The sequence below is a fragment of the Herpailurus yagouaroundi genome, unplaced genomic scaffold (genome assembly GCF_014898765.1).
Source record: "Herpailurus yagouaroundi ecotype Mexico unplaced genomic scaffold, PumYag 181, whole genome shotgun sequence".
In the NCBI taxonomy this organism is placed as follows: Eukaryota; Metazoa; Chordata; class Mammalia; order Carnivora; family Felidae; genus Herpailurus; species Herpailurus yagouaroundi.
In genome coordinates, this window is record NW_024412412.1 from 30,988,119 (window position 1) to 31,011,907 (window position 23,789).

Sequence of the window (23,789 nt, forward strand, 5' to 3'; positions counted from 1 at the left end):
GTCAGGAGCTTCTGGGTGTCCTGTACTTTATTGATGCTTCAGGCAGCTGAGTTCATTTTGTGACTTCCTAATCTTCCTATACTTCCAGATTTCTTGAAAGCAAATAGCGGTTTTCCCTGACCTGTTTCCCAAGCTTTTCTATTTGTCTTACAAGCCTCTGATTCCGTGTGTTAAGTCACTTCCCGCTTGAAATATCTACAGCGGTTTCCGACTAAATCCTGACTGATAGAAGCCAAGCAAATCACAACATAGTAAATGCACGTGTCAAGTAAGTGTATGAAAATATGCTCATAATTAAAAAGTATTTTTTTTAAGATTTTATTTTTAAGCAATCTCTATACCCAGCGTGGGGCTCAAACTCACAACCCTGAGATCAAGAGTTGCATGCTCTACCAAACGAGCCAGCCAGGTGTCCCAAGAATAAAAATGTTTAATGAGAGATTTCTTACTTATCACACTGGCTAAAGTTTGTTTAATTTACAGATATTTATGTACTTGTGTATTTTATTATGAAACACTCAAGATTGGCAAGAAGCAAAAAAATCAACTACCACCACCACAAAGAAAGTTTCTATCATATCCCACTCTTACGAGTTTACATTTTGTATGTACATTTGTAAAACCTTTCTAGAGGACAAAGTATAATTTCTCAAATTTTCTTAATTTTTGATCCTCTAATTTCAGTTATAGAAGTTAATCTAAAGAAAAATTAGAGTACGGAGCATCTGGGTGGCTGACTTAGGCTCAGGTCATGACCTCGCGGTTGGTGGGTTCGAGCCCTGCATTGGGCTCTGTGCTGACGGCTTGGAGCCCGGAGCCTGCTTCGGATTCTGTGTCTCCCTCTCTCTCTGCATCTTCCTGGCTCACACTCTGTCTTTTTCTCAAAAATAAACATTAAAAAAATTTTTAAAACAAAACACAAAAAAACATTATACCTGAGCATTTATCACAGTACAAGCTATAAATAGGACATTTTTTGGAAAACCTAAATATCCAAATAGTCAAATTTATCAGGACATATATATGTAATGGAATTTCTATGCAGCTGTTACAAATCATATTTTTGTAAAAATTCATTAATATGAATAAGCGTTCAGAAATAACATTAAATGAAAAAGCAGGATATGTAACTAGAGGCACAATATGATCACAGTATTATACATAATACATATATATATACACACATATCATAAATACATGTATATAATATATTTCAGATATGTATGTATATCATTTGCACACATGACAAAAATGTATCAAATATTGCACAGTGGTTATTTCTGCAATGGCAGAATTATAGATTATGTCTTATTTTTATTTCCAACTTTTCAAAATATGCTGTTAAAATCATGTATTTTATAATGAAATACAGGCCAATAAGCATTTTAATGTCCCCATAGACATCATCAGTAGGTGGAGAAATGACATAAAGCATTTCTACATTTGGTACAGATATTGATTTTTGGTGTTTCCCTTCCCTTTTAGATGATATTGACAAATTTGATCGATATGACTCAACTCACATTTGCTATACAAGAGCAAAGATTTATTGCTTTACAGAAATAATTTACCTGATTTAGCTATAGGCTGTCTTGACCCCATATTCCCACCATAATCTACAATGTAGGGATGGGCTCCATGACTCATAAGAGGCTTGGAACAAGTTGTTTTCTCAAGGGCAACGAGAATAAGCAGGACAAATGATGACAAGGGCAGAATTATTATCCCTTCCGAGGCTTCCATCAGTAGTGTCTGTGCACTGGGTGGTTTTCTCAGTTCGATAAAGGATTAGAACACAAGGCCTGTTTAGAGAAGTGTGACTTGATACCTGCATCAATATCATTCTGAGCAATGTTTTTCATTTTCCTTCCACTTTAACTTTTTAAGCCTTACGTGAATTAGTTGAAAAGCCAGGTCTTTTAGGTAGATATTAACATTAAGCCCTCTACTCTGTCACTTGGAATCATAAGCCTAGGAAAAGGGCTCCTAATTCCATTGTGTATTGTCTTCTAAGATAATGATTGACAGATTTTTTTTTTCTTGAAGCTTCCTATATTTGCTGACTGTCTCACTAGTCACTAACAGAATCCTGCCAATCGAAGTCATTGGGTGTACGGTGATTGCAAGATCTTCTGCAATTAGACCCCAGTGTCCCTGAACACACACACACACACACACACACACACACACGCATGCACACATGTATAGACACACATCCCCCCTCTGTTTTACACCTGTTGTTGATCTGCCTTTCTCACTTTTGCCTACCAATCTAAATTCTACTTATTCTGCAAGCCCTAAATCAAGCAATATCCTCCCAAGAGGCTTCCTGGAACCTCTCCTGCAATGAATTTCTCAGCTTCCATCACACCCAAAGTCTAGAGAGTAGCATTCTTAGGTCCAGGCAAGAGGATTCCTAACTTGGGTTTTGGGCTTTAGAGATCCCAGAATCCATAAGACTACAGGATTGAGGTAATATCCCTGAGTAGAGCCTCCACCCTTCTTTCTAGGTCATGCTCTGGGACCCAGAATCCTCTGCTCCAAATGGCTACACAACCACTTTTAGGGCCTTAGGCCTTTTTCCTGGGCCCATCTTCTCAAGGGCAGACCACATTATAGGCCACTGCCAAAGGCCAAGGTAGAGCTGTCTGGATGTATGGATGGAAGTGTTTGCACATATTTTCATGGTCCTTCAAGATGTGGGACAAGGGAAAGTGAGAAGAAAGGAGGAGCAGCCAGTGAACGGGGCCATTCTTTTGCTTTGCCATGTTGGGTCACTCTGCTTACAGCAGTGGGCTTGGGCGTAATTTTCAGGTCATTTCACAGATTTCTCCAGCTGAATACATAGTGCTCTTGTTAAATGTGGGATTGGGACCACTCTGGGTTAGAAGTGTGTTTCACTTTAACGTAGGGCACAAAATGAGCAGAGTTTTTAGTTAATAAGATTAATAACAGGAGGATGGATAAGCTTCATGAGATATAATTTCACTCTGTCCTAATAACAGTCTTGGGGTTTTTGTGTGTGTGGTGTGTGTGTCCCTTTAAAAATTAGGAAGCCGAGGCTCAGAAAAGCTGGGTTTTGCCCCTGGTCTTACAGGAATGCAGGGACAGCATCTTTAGGACTCTACAGCCTACTCTTTCTTCGCCCCACCTCCCCATGGGTCTAACCGAACACCTTCCGGGACATCCACCTCAACCATTTTTAAAAGCGTAACCCACCAATAGATAGTTTCCTGTTTGTGGGTCTATGGTTAGTGAGGAAATAATTGGTTCTGAGAGTCAGTGTCTCAAAAACTGGTGTTCACTGGCCGAGAAGCAGATTGGAAAGATCCACCTGGGGCCAAGCTAGAAATAAAGAGCAGCTCTTCTCAGCCTTGGCTCCAGCTAGTCAGCTGGTGGGGGAAAGGAAGGGTGTTCTGCTTGTTTGTTGGGGGCTAGAGGACTGGGAGTTCCAAAGACCTTTGTACATTCTAACCTTGCAGAGCTGAGCAATTTTTTTTTTTAATTTTTTTTTTCAACGTTTTTTATTTATTTTTGGGACAGAGAGAAACAGAGCATGAACGGGGGAGGGGCAGAGAGAGAGGGAGACACAGCATCGGAAACAGGCTCCAGGCTCCGAGCCATCAGCCCAGAGCCCGACGCGGGGCTCGAACTCACGGACCGCGAGATCGTGACCTGGCTGAAGTCGGACGCTCAACCGACTGCGCCACCCAGGCGCCCCAAGCTGAGCAATTTTTGGTTGCTTTTCTTGCTGATAACACTACTTCCCTTATCTACCACAGAACAGATCTTAACAGAGAACTCGCCTTTATGGTATAAGGTTAATGAATATGAAACTCAACAATAAAATATCTCTCTGGTGGATGGCATTGCTAAAGAACAGACACGATAGACGTATCTGAGGATGAGATAATATTTCCTAATGAAGTAGTGCTTCTTGATCTTTCCATGGACATTCCTCCAAGGCATTAGAGGTATATAACTATAAAAGAGCCTCCCAAACATCTCCTTTCGAAAAAGAAACAATATTAACAGACTTCTGTTCAGGGAAGAGAGTTCTAACGCCTACCCCTGGTCAAAGTTATCTCTTTGTTACTAGGTTCAAGGGTACCTGGCAAATACATTAAGAACAGCATATGTTTCCTAAATCAATAAAGACGAAGGAGGATGATGTAGGAGGTGGGAATCAAAGTGGAGAAAATTCGAGTGTTTTCCCATTATCCCAAAAACACATATGGGTTTATTCAATTGTAAGGTAAACAGAACATGGAATTTACCAGAAGAAAAAAATCAATAAAACTGGTGATGTCAGCTTTTCATACGCCAACTATTAATGAATCAAAGAGAATTAGACAGAAGTAACAGAAGTAACTTTCCTTTAAAAAATACATTTTCTTACAAAAGCTGGGAAAGAATTTGTGGAACTTTACCAACACTGAACTGTGTAAGAAACTACGGCGGGACTATAATGTTTTTAAAATCCATCTGAGATGGATGAGAGACGGATGAGAGAAAGATCCGAGAAATGAGAAATGGATCATATTTCATAAAGTTTAAATATGCTCCCTTTACATCTTGCAGGAATCATAATTTTATTACAATCAGATTCATTAAATGTTATCTGATTTTACTCTCATCTTGAAACACCTTCAAATAATATAATTTACCCATGTATTTGGCATAACAACATATGCTCTTCTTGATTTTAACAGAACCGAGTCCAAGTGTTAATTGAATAAAGCTGTTCAAAAGTAACTTTGGGGGCATTTCTGTGAACACACCACATCCGCAGTAATATCTACCAGGCAGGTGTCAATTTTTCTTTAGTTTTAAAATCGTATCATTTAAAGAAGTTATTTCCTGTAAATAAAATTCACACACACGCGCGCGCGCGCGCGCACACACACACACACACACACACACACACACACACACACACACATACACCACACCACACACACACAAACATCTTTTTAAAGTAAAGCGAGAACGCAATCCACCCAAGTCAAGCAGGAGGGGGGAAAATACGGTTGTGCGCATTCTGCCTGTTGCCGCAGAGTAATACGGTAAACAGCCGATTACCGTACTCGCTGGGGCTACTGCCTGTGTGACGTCAGCGAGAGCTAGCTGCAAAGTTCCTTGCCGTTCTTTGCTGATGTCGGGGAGCTGAAAATTAAAAGGGTGAACGTGGAGTTATGGGTTGGCCGGGTTTTTTTCTTTTCCTATTTTCACTCTTTATTGTAAATTCTGCAGGTAAAGCGATAGTGAGCCGGGAGCTTAAAGACATCTGTAGAGGAGGGGTGAGTCAGCGGGTGCAGAAGGACTAAGAATTGGTTCCTTGGAGGGACGGTCGCCTCTTTCCCCAGAGAGGAGGCGGCGGGGCTGCTCCTGGGACTGAATCCCCGTCCTCTCCCCGCTCCAGGTGAGTCCGCTGCGGCATGGGGCGCGGGCGTCCAGAGGGGCGGGGATGAGGGCAAATCGCCCTCGCTTCCCGCTGAGACGGAACCCGCACTTTGCCCGTGCGCCCCCCGCTTCTTTCACCCGCTCTGACACCTGCATCCCCACCCCACCCCGTTTCCCTTGTATATTCTGGAAAGTTACCTCCTAGTTAACAAGTGTGTCTTTTGGTCCGTGTTTGTCGCCCCGAGGTAGAGGAAAGAGGCTTTCTGCAGTTGCTGGCTTTTAGGACCACCTGTGAGCTCTTGAACTTGTCACCATAGCCTTTGCCTGGGAGTCCGGCCTCAGGGCCCGACCCCAGAATCGTCAGAAGGCAAGATGGGTCCCCACTCCTCGCACTCCTGCCTCAGTCCCCGTGGAAACCTAAGTATCTCACAAATACCGTGGCCCCCAGCCCCGCAAAGCGAAGCGTCCCCCATCCTCCTGATTTTTAAGCCTACCACATCCGCAGTGGCCGCCACTTGCAAAGCCCCTTCTGCAGAGTGGCGCTCGCCCTCTCCACCACTTCTCCCCCGGCACCCCCGCAGCCCGTCCGGGTGTGGCCGGAGGCTCAAGTCCTCCGGCACCGCTGCTCCTGCGGCTGGAAAAGGGCTCCTGGACCGACCTCGGTCGCGTTCAGCCCTCGGGCCCCGCCAGCTTTTTCTCGGGACCTGGCCCTCGGGCCGGCTTCGCGGGTCGAGAGACCCGAGCGCACCGCACACCCAAGTGTGAATTCCACCGGCGTGAGCGTGCGCGTGGCACTAGGCTGGCCGCGGCCCCCGGGTCGCAGCGGTTCCCTCTCCCAGGCCGCCCCCTCCAGGTGACTGCGAAGCAACCTGTTTAAACGGCACCCGGGTGGATCCTCCAGTTTCCACCGGCCAGGCTCGGCGCGACACACGTACGCACCAGCCGCAGTCCCGCCTAAGCGAGCTTCGCGGGGTTTAATCTCGCTGTGCGGCCGCGCGTAATTGGCGGCCGCGGCTCGGGGTTTGTTTGCTTCGGCTCCAGGAGCCGGCCAGAGGCCGCGGGGCCGCGCGCCAAGGCAGGTTCCCAGCGGCTCGCGGTCCCCTTCCGCGCCGCCCGTGCTGCAGCAGGGCACGCCGCTCCGGGACCGCAGAGTCGCCGGGGCTCCCAGCCGCCGGGCCCGGTACGGCCTCGCTCCCCAGGGCGCCCGGTATACACCCCGCCTTTCTCTTTGCGCTCTTTCAGGGGAACGCGGGGCCGACGACGCCCCGCAGCCGCCTCGGTCTTGGCCAGCGTTTCGCGTCCACTTCCCCCGGCCTGCGCGCGCAGAAGCTGGATCTAGCACGAGTCCACCGCGCGCCGGTCGCACCGTGGGTAACTGCGGGCCGGGAGAAGCGCCCAGATGCCGGCGGTCCCCGCCTTTGAGAGTCGACGGCACACTGGTACTTGATTGTGGGTAGCGGGGAGGCTGGCGCTAAATTGTTGAATTCCCAGTTACGCGCAGAATGCCCAATCTTCTAAGCAGGACGGATCGGACAGTACGGAGAAGCGGGCTCCTGTAGTTCTGGGATTGCATTTTGCAACGTGTCTCCTCGAGCTTCGCGCCAAGCCTGGGGGAGGGAGGGAGTTGGGGCCGGAAGGCCAGCGCCGCGGGTGGATAGGGTCCGCGGGTAGCCCCGCGTGTGCGTCCCTGGCCATGTCGCCTTTAATGCCGTGCCCTTTTGCGTGGCCTTCTGAGGGTTTCCAGGGCAGGCCGGGGTTGCTTCCCACCCACACGCCCTCTCTCACCCCCAGCTAACCCCAGCGGGCAAGACTCCCCAGAGCCGAGACCTTTTGACTCTGCTCCCTCGCTCCCGCCTCCGCCCTCGCCCGGGGGTGGCTCCCGAGAGCCGGACCTCGCCGGCCCCGGCTGGGACCATGGTGTTTCTCTCTGGGAATGCCTCCGACAGTTCCAACTGCACCCATCCGCAGGCACCAGTGAACATATCCAAGGCCATTCTGCTCGGGGTGATCTTGGGGGGCCTCATCATTTTCGGTGTGCTGGGCAACATCCTAGTGATCCTCTCCGTGGCCTGCCACCGTCATCTGCACTCGGTCACTCACTACTACATCGTCAACCTGGCGGTGGCCGACCTCCTCCTCACCTCCACGGTGCTGCCCTTCTCTGCCATCTTTGAGATCCTGGGCTACTGGGCCTTTGGCAGGGTTTTCTGCAATATCTGGGCGGCGGTGGACGTCCTGTGCTGCACCGCGTCCATCATGGGACTCTGCATCATCTCCATCGACCGCTACATCGGTGTGAGCTACCCGCTGCGCTACCCCACCATCGTCACCCAGAAGAGGGGTCTCATGGCCCTGCTCTGTGTCTGGGCGCTCTCCCTCGTCATCTCCATCGGGCCTCTGTTTGGCTGGAGGCAGCCGGCCCCTGAAGACGAGACCATCTGCCAGATCACCGAGGAGCCGGGCTACGTGCTCTTCTCGGCCCTGGGCTCCTTCTACGTGCCACTGACCATCATCCTGGTCATGTACTGCCGGGTCTACGTGGTGGCCAAGAGGGAAAGCCGGGGCCTCAAGTCCGGCCTCAAGACTGACAAGTCGGACTCGGAGCAGGTGACGCTCCGCATCCATCGGAAAAATGCCCCGGTAGGAGGCAGCGGGGTGTCCAGCGCCAAGAACAAGACGCACTTCTCCGTGAGGCTCCTCAAATTTTCCCGGGAGAAGAAAGCGGCCAAAACACTGGGCATCGTGGTCGGCTGCTTCGTCCTCTGCTGGCTGCCTTTTTTCCTAGTGATGCCCATTGGTAAGTCTTCAAACGCCCCATCTTTGTATTTAGGGTTCCTCATCCCCTTCCCCTTCTGCTAGACTCAAGGTCAGGGGTGGCAGAAAAAGGATCTGCATTTCAAACAGCAAAGCCAGAGGTGGGGGTGGGGAGGGGAGCAGGTAGGAAATGCTCCCCGGTAGAAAAGTAAATTTCAGTTTCCTTTCTTCTCCAGTCTCATTTACGGTATGTCCTTGGGCACCTTTTCAACTACTGTAAAGCTGCTTCCAACAGATGCAGATTAATTGGTCTCCTTAATAAGAACGTCAGCTTTTCTTAATGCCTGTAAGCATGTGTTTAATTTAAACAGATCCTCTCTTCTTTGGAGTCTCAGAGTCTCCACCACACTCTTAGGCAGGGCTGTGGGATTCCACTTTCACCTCTGCCGCTCTGAACTGCAAATTCTCTTGGCCTAAAAATAAGCACTGTACTTATTCTGAACAAATGTGTAATTTTATTATTAGATTAGATTATTCCTAAGGGTTAGTCATAATGGTCTGCTTAGTTCTATATCTGTGTTAATTTTATTTTCTGGATTCGGTATGGAAGAAAGTGTGGTGAGCCCCTGACAAGGAAAAAAAGATGATTTTATGTCCAAAAGAATTTAAGCTTTAAAGAATTCAACATCATGTTTCCTATAAGTAAATACTTTCCCCTGTATTTTAATAGTAAGTAGCAAAACAAACAGTCCTCTTATCCAAGAGCGTTCTGGAAGCTGCAGATGACACTGTTTGAAAATAATGCAGTAATGTTACAAATCCAATTTTTGCAAATGCTAAATTAGCTGTTGTCAAAACTAATTAGCTCATCGTAAGTATCAGCAAGCTGATCCACTTGGAATAGTCATCTATCCCCGAAAGGCCTTCGTGAGATCCCAAAATGGTTGTTGGCTATTTTTAGTTTGGGAGCTCAAGTATAGACCCGCACATTGGTTATCCACTAACTGTAACAAACAAAAAAAAATATGGTAAAAGTTAATACAAGTTTGTTTCTGGCACCTTGGAGCCAAATTTAAGTAGCATGTATTTAAAGTACTTTACTTTGCAACTCCGTGTAATAACAGCTATTAGTTTTGGGGACCAACTTGGTTTCATTTGTCCAGGCTTTTTATTTCATGCATCCCCTCAACAACTCAGTGAGGTTCGCATTATTATTCTGAAATCACAAGTGTGGGGAAGGTTCTGGAGCTTCTCTAGTACCATAGCCACCGGTCACATGTGGCTATTTAATGCAAGTTAAAGAAAATTAATATTCAGTTCCTCAATCTCACTAGCCAAAGTTCAAGCGCTCAGTAGCCACATCTGGCCAGTGGCTACTGTTTGGGAACCGCAAAGATATAGAACATTTTCATCGCTGCAGAAATTTCTATCCGACAGGGCTGCTTGAGAGGCCCTCCTGAGTTCACTAGCTGACTTTCCATTGTGCCGACCCATCATTGTTGCTGACTCTGCTCCTAGAAGTACATCACAGCTTTGAATTTATTTCAGTAGCACTCTGCCTGAGCCCCTGCTTCCCTATCTTTCTGCATCCCATCTCTTACCTCCTTCTGAAGTTTGCGTATTTTTTCATGCATCCATGTACTTATCAAGTGTACACCGAGCACTTGTTCTAGACATAGTTTGAGCAAGGCAGCAGACTCCTTGCCAGTAAAATGTTTGCATTCTTCTGGGGGAGATAGACAAATAAATATGTATTAAGAAGTCACAGGTTGCTAAACACTGTAAAAAACTAAGCAGGATCAGAGGATCGAGATTTGTAGGACAACGGGGTGGGTGGTCAGACGAGTCCTCTCTGAAGAGGTGCTATTTAAGCAGAGACCTAACTGCAGTGAGGAGCAAACCTTACAAAGTCTGGAAGGACCTTTCGGGCAGAGGAACGGCGAGTCCAGAGATGGGAGAGAGCCTGACCCGTTCAAGGCAAAGCAACGACCACCACCTGGCTGAACCACAGAGAGTGAGTGGGCAGACAAGTCCAGAAACAGGTTGTGGAAATAGACAAGGTCATGTGGGCCTTTTAGGCCCAAGTAGAATTTGCCTATTATCCTAATTGTGATGGGAAGCCATCCGATTGGACAGGTTTTAGCAGGGATGTGGCTGGTTTTATATTTTTAAAGGATCACTTGGGTTTCTGGTTGGAGAGCGGGCTGTTTGGGGGGACGACTGTGGAAGCAGGGACCCCGGTTGGGAGGCCGTTAGAGAAGCCAAGGGTGGAAAGACCGAGATGTCTTGCACTTGGGTGAAACAGGTGGAGGTGGTGGGAAGTGATCACATCGGTACTGATTCCAAATGTGGAGCTGACAAGGTTGGACATAGGGTATGAGAAAAAAGAGAGGAATTAAAGATAACTCCCGGGTCTGGGGCCTAAGCACCAGGGTAAACAGCGCATTTTACTCTAGGAAAACCAGAGAATGACTGGATTGTAAGGGGCCGGCAGGGGCGTGAAGTATAAGTGTTTATTTTGTGTAGCCATGTAGCCATGCCATATAGTCACATATCTATTTGACATCTAAGTAGAAATGCCAAGTGGCAGTTAGATACATGAATTTGGAGCTGGGCTACCATATACACCGGGAACACATCCATATATTTAAAGCCATGGAAGTGAAAGGGTCTACAAAGGAGAACATAATACAGAGAAGAGAGAGGTAAGGACTGAGTCTTGGGGCATTCCTGTACTTGAGGGCCAGAGAGAGGAGAACCAATTAGCAGAAGAAGTTGGAAGAGAGTGGCAGGGAAGAGGGAGGAAAACCAAGAGACCGTGTTGATCCCAAAGCCAAATGGAAATGTTTCAAGAAGGCAAGAGTATTCATAATCTATTTACTCTCTTGCCTCACAAGAACATTCAGCTGTGTCACGGGCGACTGCTCGGCCAAGGCAGAGGAGGGCTGGGACTCCACATTGGACTTGGCCATGTGGAGGTCCTTGGTGATATGATGAGGTCCTCTGAGAATAATAGTCTCAGTGGAGTGATGGAGAGAAAAGCCTGCCTGTGTGCTTTCTAGAGAGAATGAGAGATGGAGAAGTGGGAGCAGTGAAAAGACACAACTCCTGGGAAAGGTTTTCCTAGACAGTGGCGCAGAGAAATAGAGTATAGCTGGAAGGATCTAGAGAGAATTCCCAAAGGTGGGAGATAGGATACCATTGTGATGGAATTATGGTATAGGCAAGGGAGGAGGTGGGGTTCAGTGCCCAAGTGAGGGTCGGGAAGTGAGGGTGAAGCCGGGGTCTGTAAGCACAGAGGCAAGCACATACGGAGGGGGAAAGGTAATCCCCTCTTTGGTGTATGTTTATGCCCTCGACAAAATAAGAAGCAAGATCATCAGCTACGAGCGAGAAAGGAATAAGAAATGATTGTTGGTTTGAGGAGCAAAAGAAGATGTGCAATATTCACCTGTGAGGCAAGAGAGTAAATAGATTATGGAAATTTAGTAGAGTCACCAGGAAGTCCTGAGGACATATTTGAGATTTATAGCCAGTCACAAGTTGAAAGTAAGACCAGTCGAGAAGGTTGCGCGTTACTCTCCAACAGCTAAGAGGCTGAGGGTTATGGGTAATGTTGCCGATGACTGTACGTAGGAACCACAGTAAAGACGTGTGTTCGTGCAGGGACATGAACTGGAACAGATTAGGAGTCCTATAGAGTCAGATGTTGGACTAAGCTCAGGTGATGATGGGGGACTGGGGGGTTGGGATTTCTGGTGGTGGCTGAGCTGTCCAGGGAGGTGGGCTGGTTCCTAAGCTCACTCAGGGGAAGGGGGGCTCTGGTCTAACCATGGCCTTCCTCTTGGATCCGCTCTCCTGGGGAGTTAGTAAGCATTGAGCTGAAGTATTACAGTGGAGGGGAGTGATGGCAAGACAAGAGCACCCAGAATCACTGGGCTTCCTTTAAATCCTGATAATGGGGTGCCGCGGGAGGGAAATTGAAAACTCCTCTTTGGCAGTCTGACCTGCTGCTCCGTACGGCAGAAGATCCCTAAACCTACCAGATCTGTGGTCCACAGCTTCTTCATGGCACCAAACAAGCAAGAGACTATTTCTTCCAGGTTTATTGACTGTATAATAAGTACCAGGCACTGAGTTAGAAAAAGATGCATAAAGCACATTCCCTGCCTTCAGGGGCATCACACTCTAGTTAAGAAAACAAATTAGGAACAATTATCACAAGCATAGGAGGTGGTATTGGAAGTGCTAAGGGAACACCTGGGTGACTCAGTTGATTCAGCGTCTGACTCTGGATTTTGGCTGACGTTATGATCTCACAGTTCATGAGAGTGAGCCCCACGTCGGGCTCCATGATGGGTGTGGATGGAGCCTGCTTAACATTCTCTCCCTCTGCTCTCCCCCCTGCCCCCTACCTCCCTCTTTCTCTCTCTCAAAATAAAAATTAAAAAATAAAAATAAAAATAGAAGTGCTAAGGACTATAACAGTTAACGGTGCCTGGAGGTCACTGTGGAAGCTTCTAGAAGTATCATTGCTGACTTGAAGCCTGCACTACTTCCACTGGGCCATCAACGAGGTATTATTTGCCTTTAGTAACTGTCTTGAGTACATTTTTCCTGCAAAGTGTGGACAGAAGAATACACATGCCACTATATTCTCATACACAATGGACACAAGCTCTTAAGTATGACAAGTATGACAGAGAATAGCGGGACTAGAAACTAAGTCAGGCAGGGATGCACGTGGTATAGCAAGCTGCCCACATGTGTGGGAACCAGCCCGGGATAGCCAGGTGAGTGAGCGCTCTCTGTTGCTGAAGGTCACTCCTCTACATTGTGACAATGGCTCCTCATAGACTCGGCGCTTTGCTCTTCCCCTGCTCCTCCCCTCGAGGCTGGGTGGATTTGCTGGACTGAATAGTGTTGACTGCAGGTATGAATCTGACCTGCCCACTTCCAAGTCTACGCCTTGCTGGTTTCGTTTTCTTTTTGCATCCTAAATGTCTGGTTGGAACTCGGAACCCCTTGTGGGGAGGGGTGTCACATGTGAGGATGATGTTATCAGCCATGGACACCTTGGAGTAAATGTTTTTAAAAGCCAGGTTTTGATCATGGAGATGACTAGGGAGAAGATGAAGGTGTCAGCCTTCTGTGATAGAAGGAAGGGTAAAAAATATGCCTCAGGGGGGCGCTCCAGCGCCTAAAGCATGTACATCATCTTTGCCTAATTTCGTCTTTTTGTCTAGAACCCGCTAGTCCCAGAGTCAGTGCGCTGGCGGGGGGGGGGGGGGGGAAGCCATGGTCTGAGATTTAAAGCTAGGCTTGCTTCTTCATAAAATAGGAGATGTTATACAGGTCAACTGCCTAGCACAGTGCTGTGATGGCCACACATGTGAATTTTATCAGAATGTATGTGACTTGCAGACCATTACTGACATACAAGGATGTTGCTATGAGGGCTAGATCCCCTTGGAGGGCCAAGAAAGAGAGAGCATTGGAAAGAAAGGGATAAGGGGGCAATATTTACTGACTGCATAATTGTGTGTCTGAACCTTGGACAGGTTATCTGATTGAAATGCAAAACAGGCATTATTATTATTGGACGTAGGCATTGCTGTTATCTCTGAGCCAAAGGAGGCAGTGTGGGGCTGAGCTGTGGCTCACGTAGACATAGAATATTTGATAATTAATGCTAAAATTAAAAAGATAGCAGAGCACGCGGTAGTGAGGAGGGAGAATGTGGTTTCTTTTTTTGTTTTGTTTTTTATCAGTTCATTTATTTATTTTGAGAGGAACAGAGACAGTGGGAATAGGGGAGGGACAGAGAGAGAGAGAGAGAGAGAGAGAGAGAGAGAGAGAAAGAGAGAGAGAATCCCAAGCAGGCTCCAAGCTGCCAGCACAGAGCCCGACCCGGGGCTCGAACTCACAAAACCATGAGATCATGACCTGAACTGAAACCAAGAGTCGGACGCTTAACCGACTAAGCCACCTAGGCGCCCCAGCATGTGTTTTAAGATGGGATGTTGGAGGGAAGGCAAAGCTGGCAAGGGGCGAATCATCGGGAAGCAGTGAGGCAAAGGATTCATTCGCCCAGCAAATTTCATTGAGCATCTCCTATGTCCCAGGCAGCTAGAGAATCACTGGAGCTAAAGACAAGACAAAAAAATCCCTCCCCTAATGGAGCCGGAAATCTGTGCAATTAAATCCATAGCAGACTTTCAGCTGGTGATATGTGACACACAGCAGGGAAAAAGGACAAGTGCGTGTAATGTATAAATGACATACAGTGGCTCTGACTCTTATGGATGCCCAAGATGACCAGACCCTATGTGGCTCGGCTGCAGGCACAGAGGGATCAGGCCCCTGACTCTTACGGAGAAGGTTGACCTCTTAGAGATGTGATGTGAAGACAATCTCAGAACTGTTAAGATTTTAAGACACGAGGCCAGTTTCTGTTACTTCTGCTGTACCACGTGCCATCCCGAAACGTCGTGGCCTAAGGCAGCAACTCTTTTACGGTTCGTGGATTCTGTGGGTCAGGGATGAGTCAAGGCCAGTAAGTGTGACTGTTGGGGCTGGCTCTCAGAATTGGCAGCCTCTCTTTCTCCAGGGGTATAGACCAGCTTTCTTACAACGTGGCTGTTGTCTGCAAGCGGACCGGGGCAGACGCGGCCAGGCCTTTGAAGAGCTAGGCCCAGACTTGGCCCGTGTCACTGCTGTCTCATTCTGCAGTGAAAGCAAGGCACAAGGCCAGCATGGGTGCAAGGGACAAGGACACGGATTTCTGTCCTGATGGGCAAGTGGCAGACACCCGGAGGGCGGGAGGGTGATTCTGACCATCTTGTGGCTTGTCTGCCACACAAGCATATCAAATTGCATTTCTCTTTCACCTGCTAGTTATTTATGGAGAGCTTCCTACACGCTGGCCTTTAGGTAATGCACCAGGTAAAACCAGTCTGGGTCCTTGCCTTCCTGCAGGCTTCTAATCTCTTTGGAGAGTTAGATATTAATCAGATAATGTCTGATTAAAAAATCCAGACTACGTACAATGAAGAGGGTGTGGGTGGTGCCTTGAGAACATGCACTGTGGAGGTGAGTGACCCGGGGCAGGGAGTGCAGAAAAGTCTTGCTGCAAAGGAGGGCTTGACCTTTGAGCCAGGATGTGCAGAATGGGGAGATGTTCAGTGGCCAAAAGGGTGAGGGGGGCAACAGAATGGGCAAGGACTCTGACAAGGTTGGCCTGATGTCCACGAGGATTTTCCAGATGGCTAGCGTAGCCAGAACTGAGAGGCTGTGAGATAACTGGTAACAAATGAAACTGGAGAAAGAGGGCCAGACTAAGTAGGCTTTTAGAGCTATTTTATGAGTGGTTGAGCAGGAACAAGCCTGTATTTCAAACTATCAAAGGCTTAGTGGAAGGAAGACTGTGGACAGACCAGTGGGAGACCTTTACACAGGACAGGCGAAAGATGCACCGTTCTTCTCACGGTTGCAAATACTTCCGTGAGCTGCTGCATAGTTCTGGAATGCCTCTTTGTCATTGCCTCCAGGGCAGATTTACGAGAAAACCTTTCTCTGATCACAAATAGTCTAACCAGACTTGGCTTTAAATTAATTCTGGCTCTTTCCACAAGACGAAACTGTCAATGAAGATTTACCGTCATATTCAAAAGAATGTGCTGCAGGCTCAGAAAACATCTAAAATGAGTTCCAACAATGCTTTGAACGATAACCGACTCTTTCCAACCGGGCTACAGACAGGCAAGCCATTACTTTGAAGCAGGCGACACTTAAGGGACTCAGGCATTGCTGTGCTTTGTGGCCTCACGGTTTCAGGTTCGGATGTGAGGACCTGTTTCTAAGGCATTTTCCTTGTCTAGCAGGTTCGCTGTATTTTAACACTGCCAGTTGGTTGGCCAGCTGGACGTTTTCAGAGCAGCTTCTCCTTTTTAAACCAAGTATTTCTTTACTACTTGAAAAAGTCCCCCCTGTTTTCTTATTAGTTATTTGTATTTCGACTCTTGTAATGTGAAATTGCTTTTCTGTGCTTTTGGGCCACTTTTTATAATTCCATTTCTTTTTATTTCTTTTCTATTTGTAAGCTCTTTTTATACATTGAGGACATTAATCACTTATCTGTAGTATATACCCGGTTGCCAGTTTATTTCTCATGCCATGATCAGATAGTGCTGAGAAAATGTAGCTTCTTTATCTTCCAAAAACCGATGCGATCTTTTTCATGAACTTCCTCAGAAACACACACACACACACACACACACACACACACACACACACACAATTTTAGTCAAATCCGATAAGCTCTGCCTGATCCGATCGTTTAAGCAATGTCTTTATATATTCAGTTTCTGTTGAATAACACAAGCCTTTCAGACTTGCCTTCAACTTGATCAGGTCCAGGGGCTCACACGATTTTGTGGGTATGTAGATAGGAAATTAGGGTGCTTGGCTGACCCTTAAGTGTGATTTTTAGTATCCTGCACTGGGGAGGTTGGTGTAGTCTAGGGACTTAACACTAGCCCCCAGCCCATGCTCTTGTGCCCTGATGAATCTGAGTCTGGTCGTGGTGGCCCATTACTCCACCTGATGACCCAGCCCCACGGAGTCCTCCCTGGGACCTCAGACTCTCAAGGTTTGGCCTGTGACTCCATTCATTCCTGGCTGGGGAGATATCTGCTCTGTTGCCATTGGCCAGAGAGTCACTTTGTCCCGACTGCCCCCCCTTGATCACCTCTTGCTCCTAAAATCCTCAACACTGTTTCACCCCTGTCTGAAGGCATGGAGAGTCCCGTGGGTGCCTTCCGTACCACACCACAGGCGCGTTGACTGGGCTTGCTCTCTGCTCACACATGCTGGCTGTGACTTTCATAGGTACGGCCTGTCACGTGCCATCTCCCAGATGCCCAGAATGGACAGTGGGAAAAACCACCTTCACTCCCACCTTTTTCTTAAATGCTCCAAGGTCCTTGTTGAGAGGGGAGCTCAGAGCAGACATCCAACTGCCTCTTCCCACTACTTCCTTCCCCGTTTCCCCGCACGGTCCACCCATAGAGGGTAGATGGGGAAGACCTTCCCTTTCTTTTTCTGGCTAAATGGGACGCTCCTCTGAATCATGTCCTCCTTTCCAGGGTGGCATCCACCATCTGTGGAATAGCAATGGCAAATGGATTGCAGACAGAAAGACAGAGAGGTTTACTAAAATGAGAATAAAGATGAGGAGTATTTAATGATATTATAATTCTTGTACATACATTAGCAACTATGTTGCCCATTGGGTTTTTCACATTTTATGGTTTTTGTGGGTTTTGCAAATATATGGACGTTTAAAATTTTTTATGTAGTCACCTATTTTAATCTGTTCCTTCATGAATTGTGCCTTCTCGGGGATGCTTGGAGAGATGCTTCCCCGATGCCAGTCAGATAACCTCTATTTTCTCCTAGTTCTTTTAGGGCATCATTTGTAACCCATCTGAAATTTATTTTTGCACTTTGGTAGGTGATATCTAACTGTATCGATTTCGAAATGGTTAGCCAGGTATTCTTGAGAGATTTAGTGAATAATCTACCCTTTCCTGTCTTATTTGGAAAGCCACCTTTGTGATATTAGAAAGAATCTTGGGACTCCTTCTGTTCCATTTACCTGTCTCTCTGCTCTAGCATTGGTGCCCCATGATTTTTTTTTTTTCATTTAAAATCAGTTATTCCCTTTTCATTGTAGTATTATAGTTGACATACACCATATGTGAGCTTCAGGTATACATCACAGTGATTGGAAAGTTCTATACATTATTTTAACTCTTGTGGTTTCATAATACATTTTAATAGTTTTTGTTTTAAGACCCCTGGAAGAATATTCTTTTTCAAAACTATCCCGTCCATCCTTGCACGTTTATTCTTCCAGAAGAACCCTGGACTCATTTTGCCAAGTGACACCCTGTCACTCACTGGCCCCCACCACACACGAATCCTGTCACGGGTCGATCATGATTGATTAGGATGTATAGATTAATTTGAAAAGTGACATCTTTATCATGCCAAGACCTCCGGTTGAGAAATATGACATGTCACTCCATTTATTTCCCAAATGACTTTTGAACGATTGTTTACATTGTACTTTTCATCGCACTTGCTAACATGTCCTGGAAAAGTGATTATTGTAGGGGATTTGGGAAAGGCTGCTTCAGTGTTTCGACACTAGATATGGCACCCATTGTTGGTTTTAGATCAACGTATTTCCTCATACCAAGGCAGTACCTTTCTGTAGTTTATAGAAAAATCTTACCAAAACTGAATTTTTAATTTTACCAAATGCTCCTTTTTTGATACGCATCAGTATCAGCTTTTATCACTGACACCGATCTGATAAATTTTATTTCACAGTATTAACCTATCCATGTATTCTTGGATTAAATTCTATCTGATCAGTCGCATTATTCTTTTTGATGCTACTGAATTATACTAAATATTTTGTTTCTGGATTGCATCTATATTTCTATGTGAAGTGACTATATTGTTTTATTTTAGTATGCTGTTTTGGTCACATTTTGGTATCAAGTTTATGTTAACATCTTAAAGCCAACTGTGACACTTTTCTTTTTTTTTTTCTACCGTCCATAACAGTTTAAATAGCATAAGAATTATGTGTTCTTTCAAGATTTGAAAGAACTTGCCCATAAAACATTTGGGCACAGCTCCTTTTATGGATGCAATTCTTGGAGACTGGTTTCTATTTCTTCCATGGATAGTGGTCTATTTTGATTGTCAGATTTGATAATCTTTGTTTTCTTATTTTCCATTTTCCTTCTCATTGAGGCTTAACATTTTTACAATAGAATTCTCCAGGAAATTCTTTAATTTTTCATTTATTTTCTATTTTTCCCATTTCTCAATCCTGTGGTTATGTTCTCTCTCTCTCTCTCTCTCTCTCTCTCTCTCTCTCTATCTCTCTTTTTGTCTTCACCAAGATAGCCCTGGAAGATTGTCTATTTTACTAGATTTTTCTAGGAACCCATGACCTGGATTTATTAATCATTTTAATCTGTTTTCTGGCGCAATAATTTAATCTGTAGAAATTTCTTTCTTATACTTTTTCTCGTTATATTTTGCCCTTTTGTATAACTTTGTGCAGAATGTTTGCTTCATGCACATTAATTCTTTCTTGCCTAAGATTCAGACAGTCAAAGCTGTACCTTTTCCTTTAAGCAAGCTTAAGCTCCTTGCCCTATGTTTTGCTCGGCCGGGCTCTCATTGGGTTGTTCCGTCTTTCCACTGTTAATGTCTCCTTTGTCCTGTGTGGAAAGAAGAGGATTCGTCGTGGTGTTCTTGTTGTTTGTTAACTTACAAATAACTGGTGTTTTGAATCCTCCACTTTTGAAAATCAGTTTCAGAGTTACTGCATGGTGGTCAGAAAATGTGAACTAAATAATTTCGGGCTTATGGAATTTATGGAGGTTTTCTTTATGACCTAATATATGATCAATAATTAGCGGCGTTAATAGATTTCATATTTAATAGGCATATGTTAACGAAACTTTAATAGTGGTGTTTTTAAGACCTTCTATTCTCTATCTTTACTCATCATCTACTTCATTTGTCAAATATTGTGGGAGGTATGGTTAAATTCTCACTGCTACTGGGAAGAAGTCTTCCAATTATTCTTCTATTTTTAACAGGTTTTCTTTATGTATGTTGATGTAGTTGCTTGATACCTAAAAGACTGAGTCAATAATATCTCCATTAAATATAGACTTTTTGTCTTATTTATTTTTCCTTGATATGTACATATAAAAAATTAATACTGTAATCTTTAATATGTTTCTGTTTGCATTTGCCAACATACCTTTGCGTGCCTTTTTATGTATCAGGTTGTGTATCTTGCATCACATAAATTTTTTATGGTCTATGTGTCTGTCTAGTCTGTGTATTTGTCTCCTAGTAAGGATTTAACTAATTTCCAGCGATTGTAACAGATACATTTGCTTTGATGTTTGTCCTCTTGCTTTATACTTTCTTCCTTTTTTTTTGTTTTCTGTCTCTTGCAAATTGAACCATTTTTTTCCCCTTTGCCTTTTAATTCTGCAATGTTTTGGAAACGTTTTGTCTCCTATTTTTAGTTCTATGAGAAGTTATCTTAGAGCTTTTCAGAAGCATTTTTTTTTAAACCTTCAGTTGTGTCTTACCACAACTTCTGTCAGTCACCTTTGCCCACATAAGGAAAGAAGTTTAGCACACTTTGATTTTCCTTTCTTCCTGAAATTCACATCCTTGGGTTAATATTTGTACTTTAGATTTAGAGTATTGCCATTAAATGATTGTATTACCTACGTTGCTTTTTGTTTCTTTCTATAATTTAGTTTAGTAATACTAATCGCCCTTTTATACTGTGATTTACTCACTCATGGGCTCTGGATTTTGCTTTGTCTATCATGTAAAACAGAGACCAGCCAACTATGGCCTGTTTTTGTAAATAAAGTTTTATTGGAACACGTCCATGCCCACTGGCTTCCACACCATCCATGTCTGCTTCCATACTAGAGCGGCGGACTTGAGTTGCTTCAGAGGCTGCATGGCTCACAAGGTTTAAAGTATTTACTTTGCTACTATAGCAGAGTATAAGACCGAATAAAATTTTATCAGTGAAAACATAGGCAAAACATATTTTCTAAGCTCTTACATGCCAGAGCCTAAACACATGCACGGCAACTGTTTGGAGTATAGAACTTGAGTTATATTTTTTTTCTTTTTTTTTTTTAAGTATTTGTTTATTTTGAGAGAGAGACAGAACACACAAGTGGGGGGGAGGGGTGGAGGGACAGAGAGAATCCCAAGCAGGCTCCGCACCATCAGCGCAGGGCCTGACTTGGGGCTCAAACCCACAAACCGTGAGTCATGACCTGAACTGAAATCAAGAGTTGGCTGCTTAACCGACTGAGCCACCCAGCTGTCCATATATATTTTTTTAATCTGAAAATACTGTTGTTACTCTTTTGTCTCTTGGTATTTTGTGCTTTATAAACGACTTAACGTCAGCCTATTGGTTTTTTTTTTTTGGCAAGTATTCTCTTTGGATATGTATATATTTTCTAGCTTTCCATTTTACTGGCACACTGTTCTCTTGTCACTCTTAACTACACTCACTCTACAAACCCCTTACGTCCCCTTTCAATGCAATTTAGAGATTTTCTTCCGGATTACCGTCGTTAAGGTGGACCGTCCCTCTGACTTCTCAGACCCATCTCATCTACGGAACAGCTGAAGCCTTTCACGTGAGCAGTAATCCTTCTCTTTTTGTGCAACCTTCATTAAGGATGAACTGGTCATGAAACAGGAAATGGGCTCTAGTTGGACCTGGGTGGGTCCCTGGGCAAATCTTTCAGACCCAGATCAAGGGGAGAAGGAAACGAATGATCTTTGCGGTGGTTTAGGTTGGCTAAGGTACAGACCTGTGTATCCATAGGGAGTAGAGAAGGAGATAGAAGGAAAAGGTTTCAGTTTTACGGAGCAGGGTTTCTTTGTCCTGTTTGCTTGGCACAGGGGGTGTGGTAGCCTGTCCTCCGGGTGGCATGACTGGCCCCCTGGGATCCCCATCCAGGAGAGCCTCCCCTTACTTGTCTGCTGACCTTGCCTGGGAAAAGTGAGGGGCCTCCCGCCCCCTGTGAACCTCAGCATTCATACTCTTCTCAGACACTTGAGTACAATTGAGATTTGTCTTTGAACAGCCCCCCCTGGTCTACCTGTGTCTTCAGCATCCGTTATTCAAAGCCCCTGGGGGTATCACCGAGCAGCCACTGGGAAACCTCTTACCTTTACCTTCTTTTCTGGAGATTAACTGAGGACTTATCTGTCCTTCATTGAAGCTACTCATGACCAACCAACCTGTAATTGCCAGAAATTTCTCAGAGGTTCTGGCTCATGGATATTGCCCTTCCTTAGTGTCTTTCGGCGGTGATAAATCACCATAAAATATCAACTGTGTGCATTCTTTTAGATTTACTAAGAACTTAGAAAGGGGATGAGGAAGTTCAGCTTAACCTTGACATCACCACCTAGGCTCAGGTACCTCTTCCATTGATATCAGCGTGTGAAGCAGAAATTAGACCAACCCCGTGTGTGACCATTTCCTTTGGCACCATGGAAGCTTGTGGTTCCAGACGGGGCAGTTAGAGGAAGATACCCGTGGGATCAGACAGTGGCAGAGTCCTTGGATAGTCCAGAAGGCCAAGCCTTCTCTCGTGACCCTGACCCATATGAGGTTTAAAAAGAATCATGTGAAGAGTTAACACGTCTCTTCCTAGGAAAAAGAAATAAGTAATTCACATATCTGATGGGATAGATAGTTCTCTTAGTCACTTCTGGCTGCTGTAACAGACTGGGTGTCTTGAACAATAGACATTTATTTCTTACAATTTTAGAAGCTGGGACGTTCAAGATCAGGGTGCAGCACGGTCAGGAGCTTGGTTCTCCTCCTGGTTCACAGACAGCTGGTGTCTTGGGGTGTCCTCATGTGGCAGAGAAAAGACGAGCTTTGTCTCCTCACAAGGGCACTAATCCCATCATGAGGTCCCCACCCTCATGGCCTCATCTAACTCGAATCACCTCCCAAAAGCCCCATCTCCAAATACTGTCCCGTTGGGGTGAGCTTCCACATGTGAATTTGGAGGGGGACGCAAATATTCAGTCCATAGCAATGGTGCTCCTGTGCCACTTTACTGCCTCAATTTTAATTCCCAGAACAAGCCTGTAAGAAGTTGGGTGCTCATGCAGAGAAGCAGAAACACAGGCACAACAGAGGTGAAGTGACATCTTGCTGGAGCTGCTTGGCCGGCTTCCCTGGAAGAGAGGAGAGTGGTCCAGCCAGGAGTCAAAAGCCTGGGTTTTGTTTCCTCATCTGTAGTAAAATGGGCTTGTGCGGGGCCAGTGGCTTTCAAACTTGTCAGCTTCAGAACTCCTTGTTCGCGTGAATTCAAATGAAACTCCAGCTTCAAATGGAATATTCAGAAGTCCAAGATATGAAACAGATAGGGGACTGGCATCGTGGACCCGTAGCCTCGCCTCCCTGGCAATGGCCGCTAAGGGGGGGTCTGGGGCACAGGTTGCTGTCTGTGCCAAGGGTATCGGATTCCAGATTCAGTAAAGGGTATCAGAAGAGGTTCTGGAAAGAGTTAGGTTTGCATTTTCAAAAGGGAAGGAGGGATAGTTGACAAAAGGCACATCAGCTGTCATTATTCTGGAATGCTGGCAAACCCATAGTCTTTGCCCAAAAAGGGTTTGAAGGGGCGCCTGGGTGGCGCAGTCGGTTCAGCGTCCGACTTCAGCCAGGTCACGATCTCGCGGCCCGTGAGTTCGAGCCCCGCGTCAGGCTCTGGGCTGATGGCTCGGAGCCTGGAGCCTGTTTCCGATTCTGTGTCTCCCTCTCTCTCTGCCCCTCCCCCGTTCATGCTCTGTCTCTCTCTGTCCCAAAAATAAATAAACGTTGAAAAAAAAAATTAAAAAAAAAAACAAAAAAAACCAAAAAGGGTTTGAAAAAGGAATGTCGAACACTAACTTTTTCTTTCTTCTGTGTGTGTGTGTGTGTGTGTGTGTGTGTGCGCGTGCTATCCACATTTAGCTTATTG

The 23,789-nt window shown here is 45.6% G+C and overlaps 1 protein-coding gene across 9 annotated transcripts in view; it reads left to right on the forward strand.

Annotated features, from left to right (window-relative positions):
* ADRA1A (adrenoceptor alpha 1A) overlaps positions 1-23,789 on the forward strand; it is a 161,523-nt gene that overhangs the window by 46,380 nt on the left and 91,354 nt on the right. For 4 of the 9 annotated variants that reach the window (XR_005795011.1, XM_040490226.1, XM_040490225.1 and 1 more), the window contains exons 1-2: positions 5,080-5,422; positions 6,646-8,200. Coding sequence is in view for 8 of the 9 variants with exons in the window: in XM_040490226.1 (XP_040346160.1) it covers positions 7,318-8,200 (883 nt within the window). In the remaining variant the exon portion in view is untranslated. Of the gene's footprint in view, positions 1-5,070; positions 5,423-6,443; positions 8,201-23,789 lie in introns of those variants that run through there. The other 5 variants (XM_040490223.1, XM_040490222.1, XM_040490228.1 and 2 more) reach the window with 5 other exon arrangements.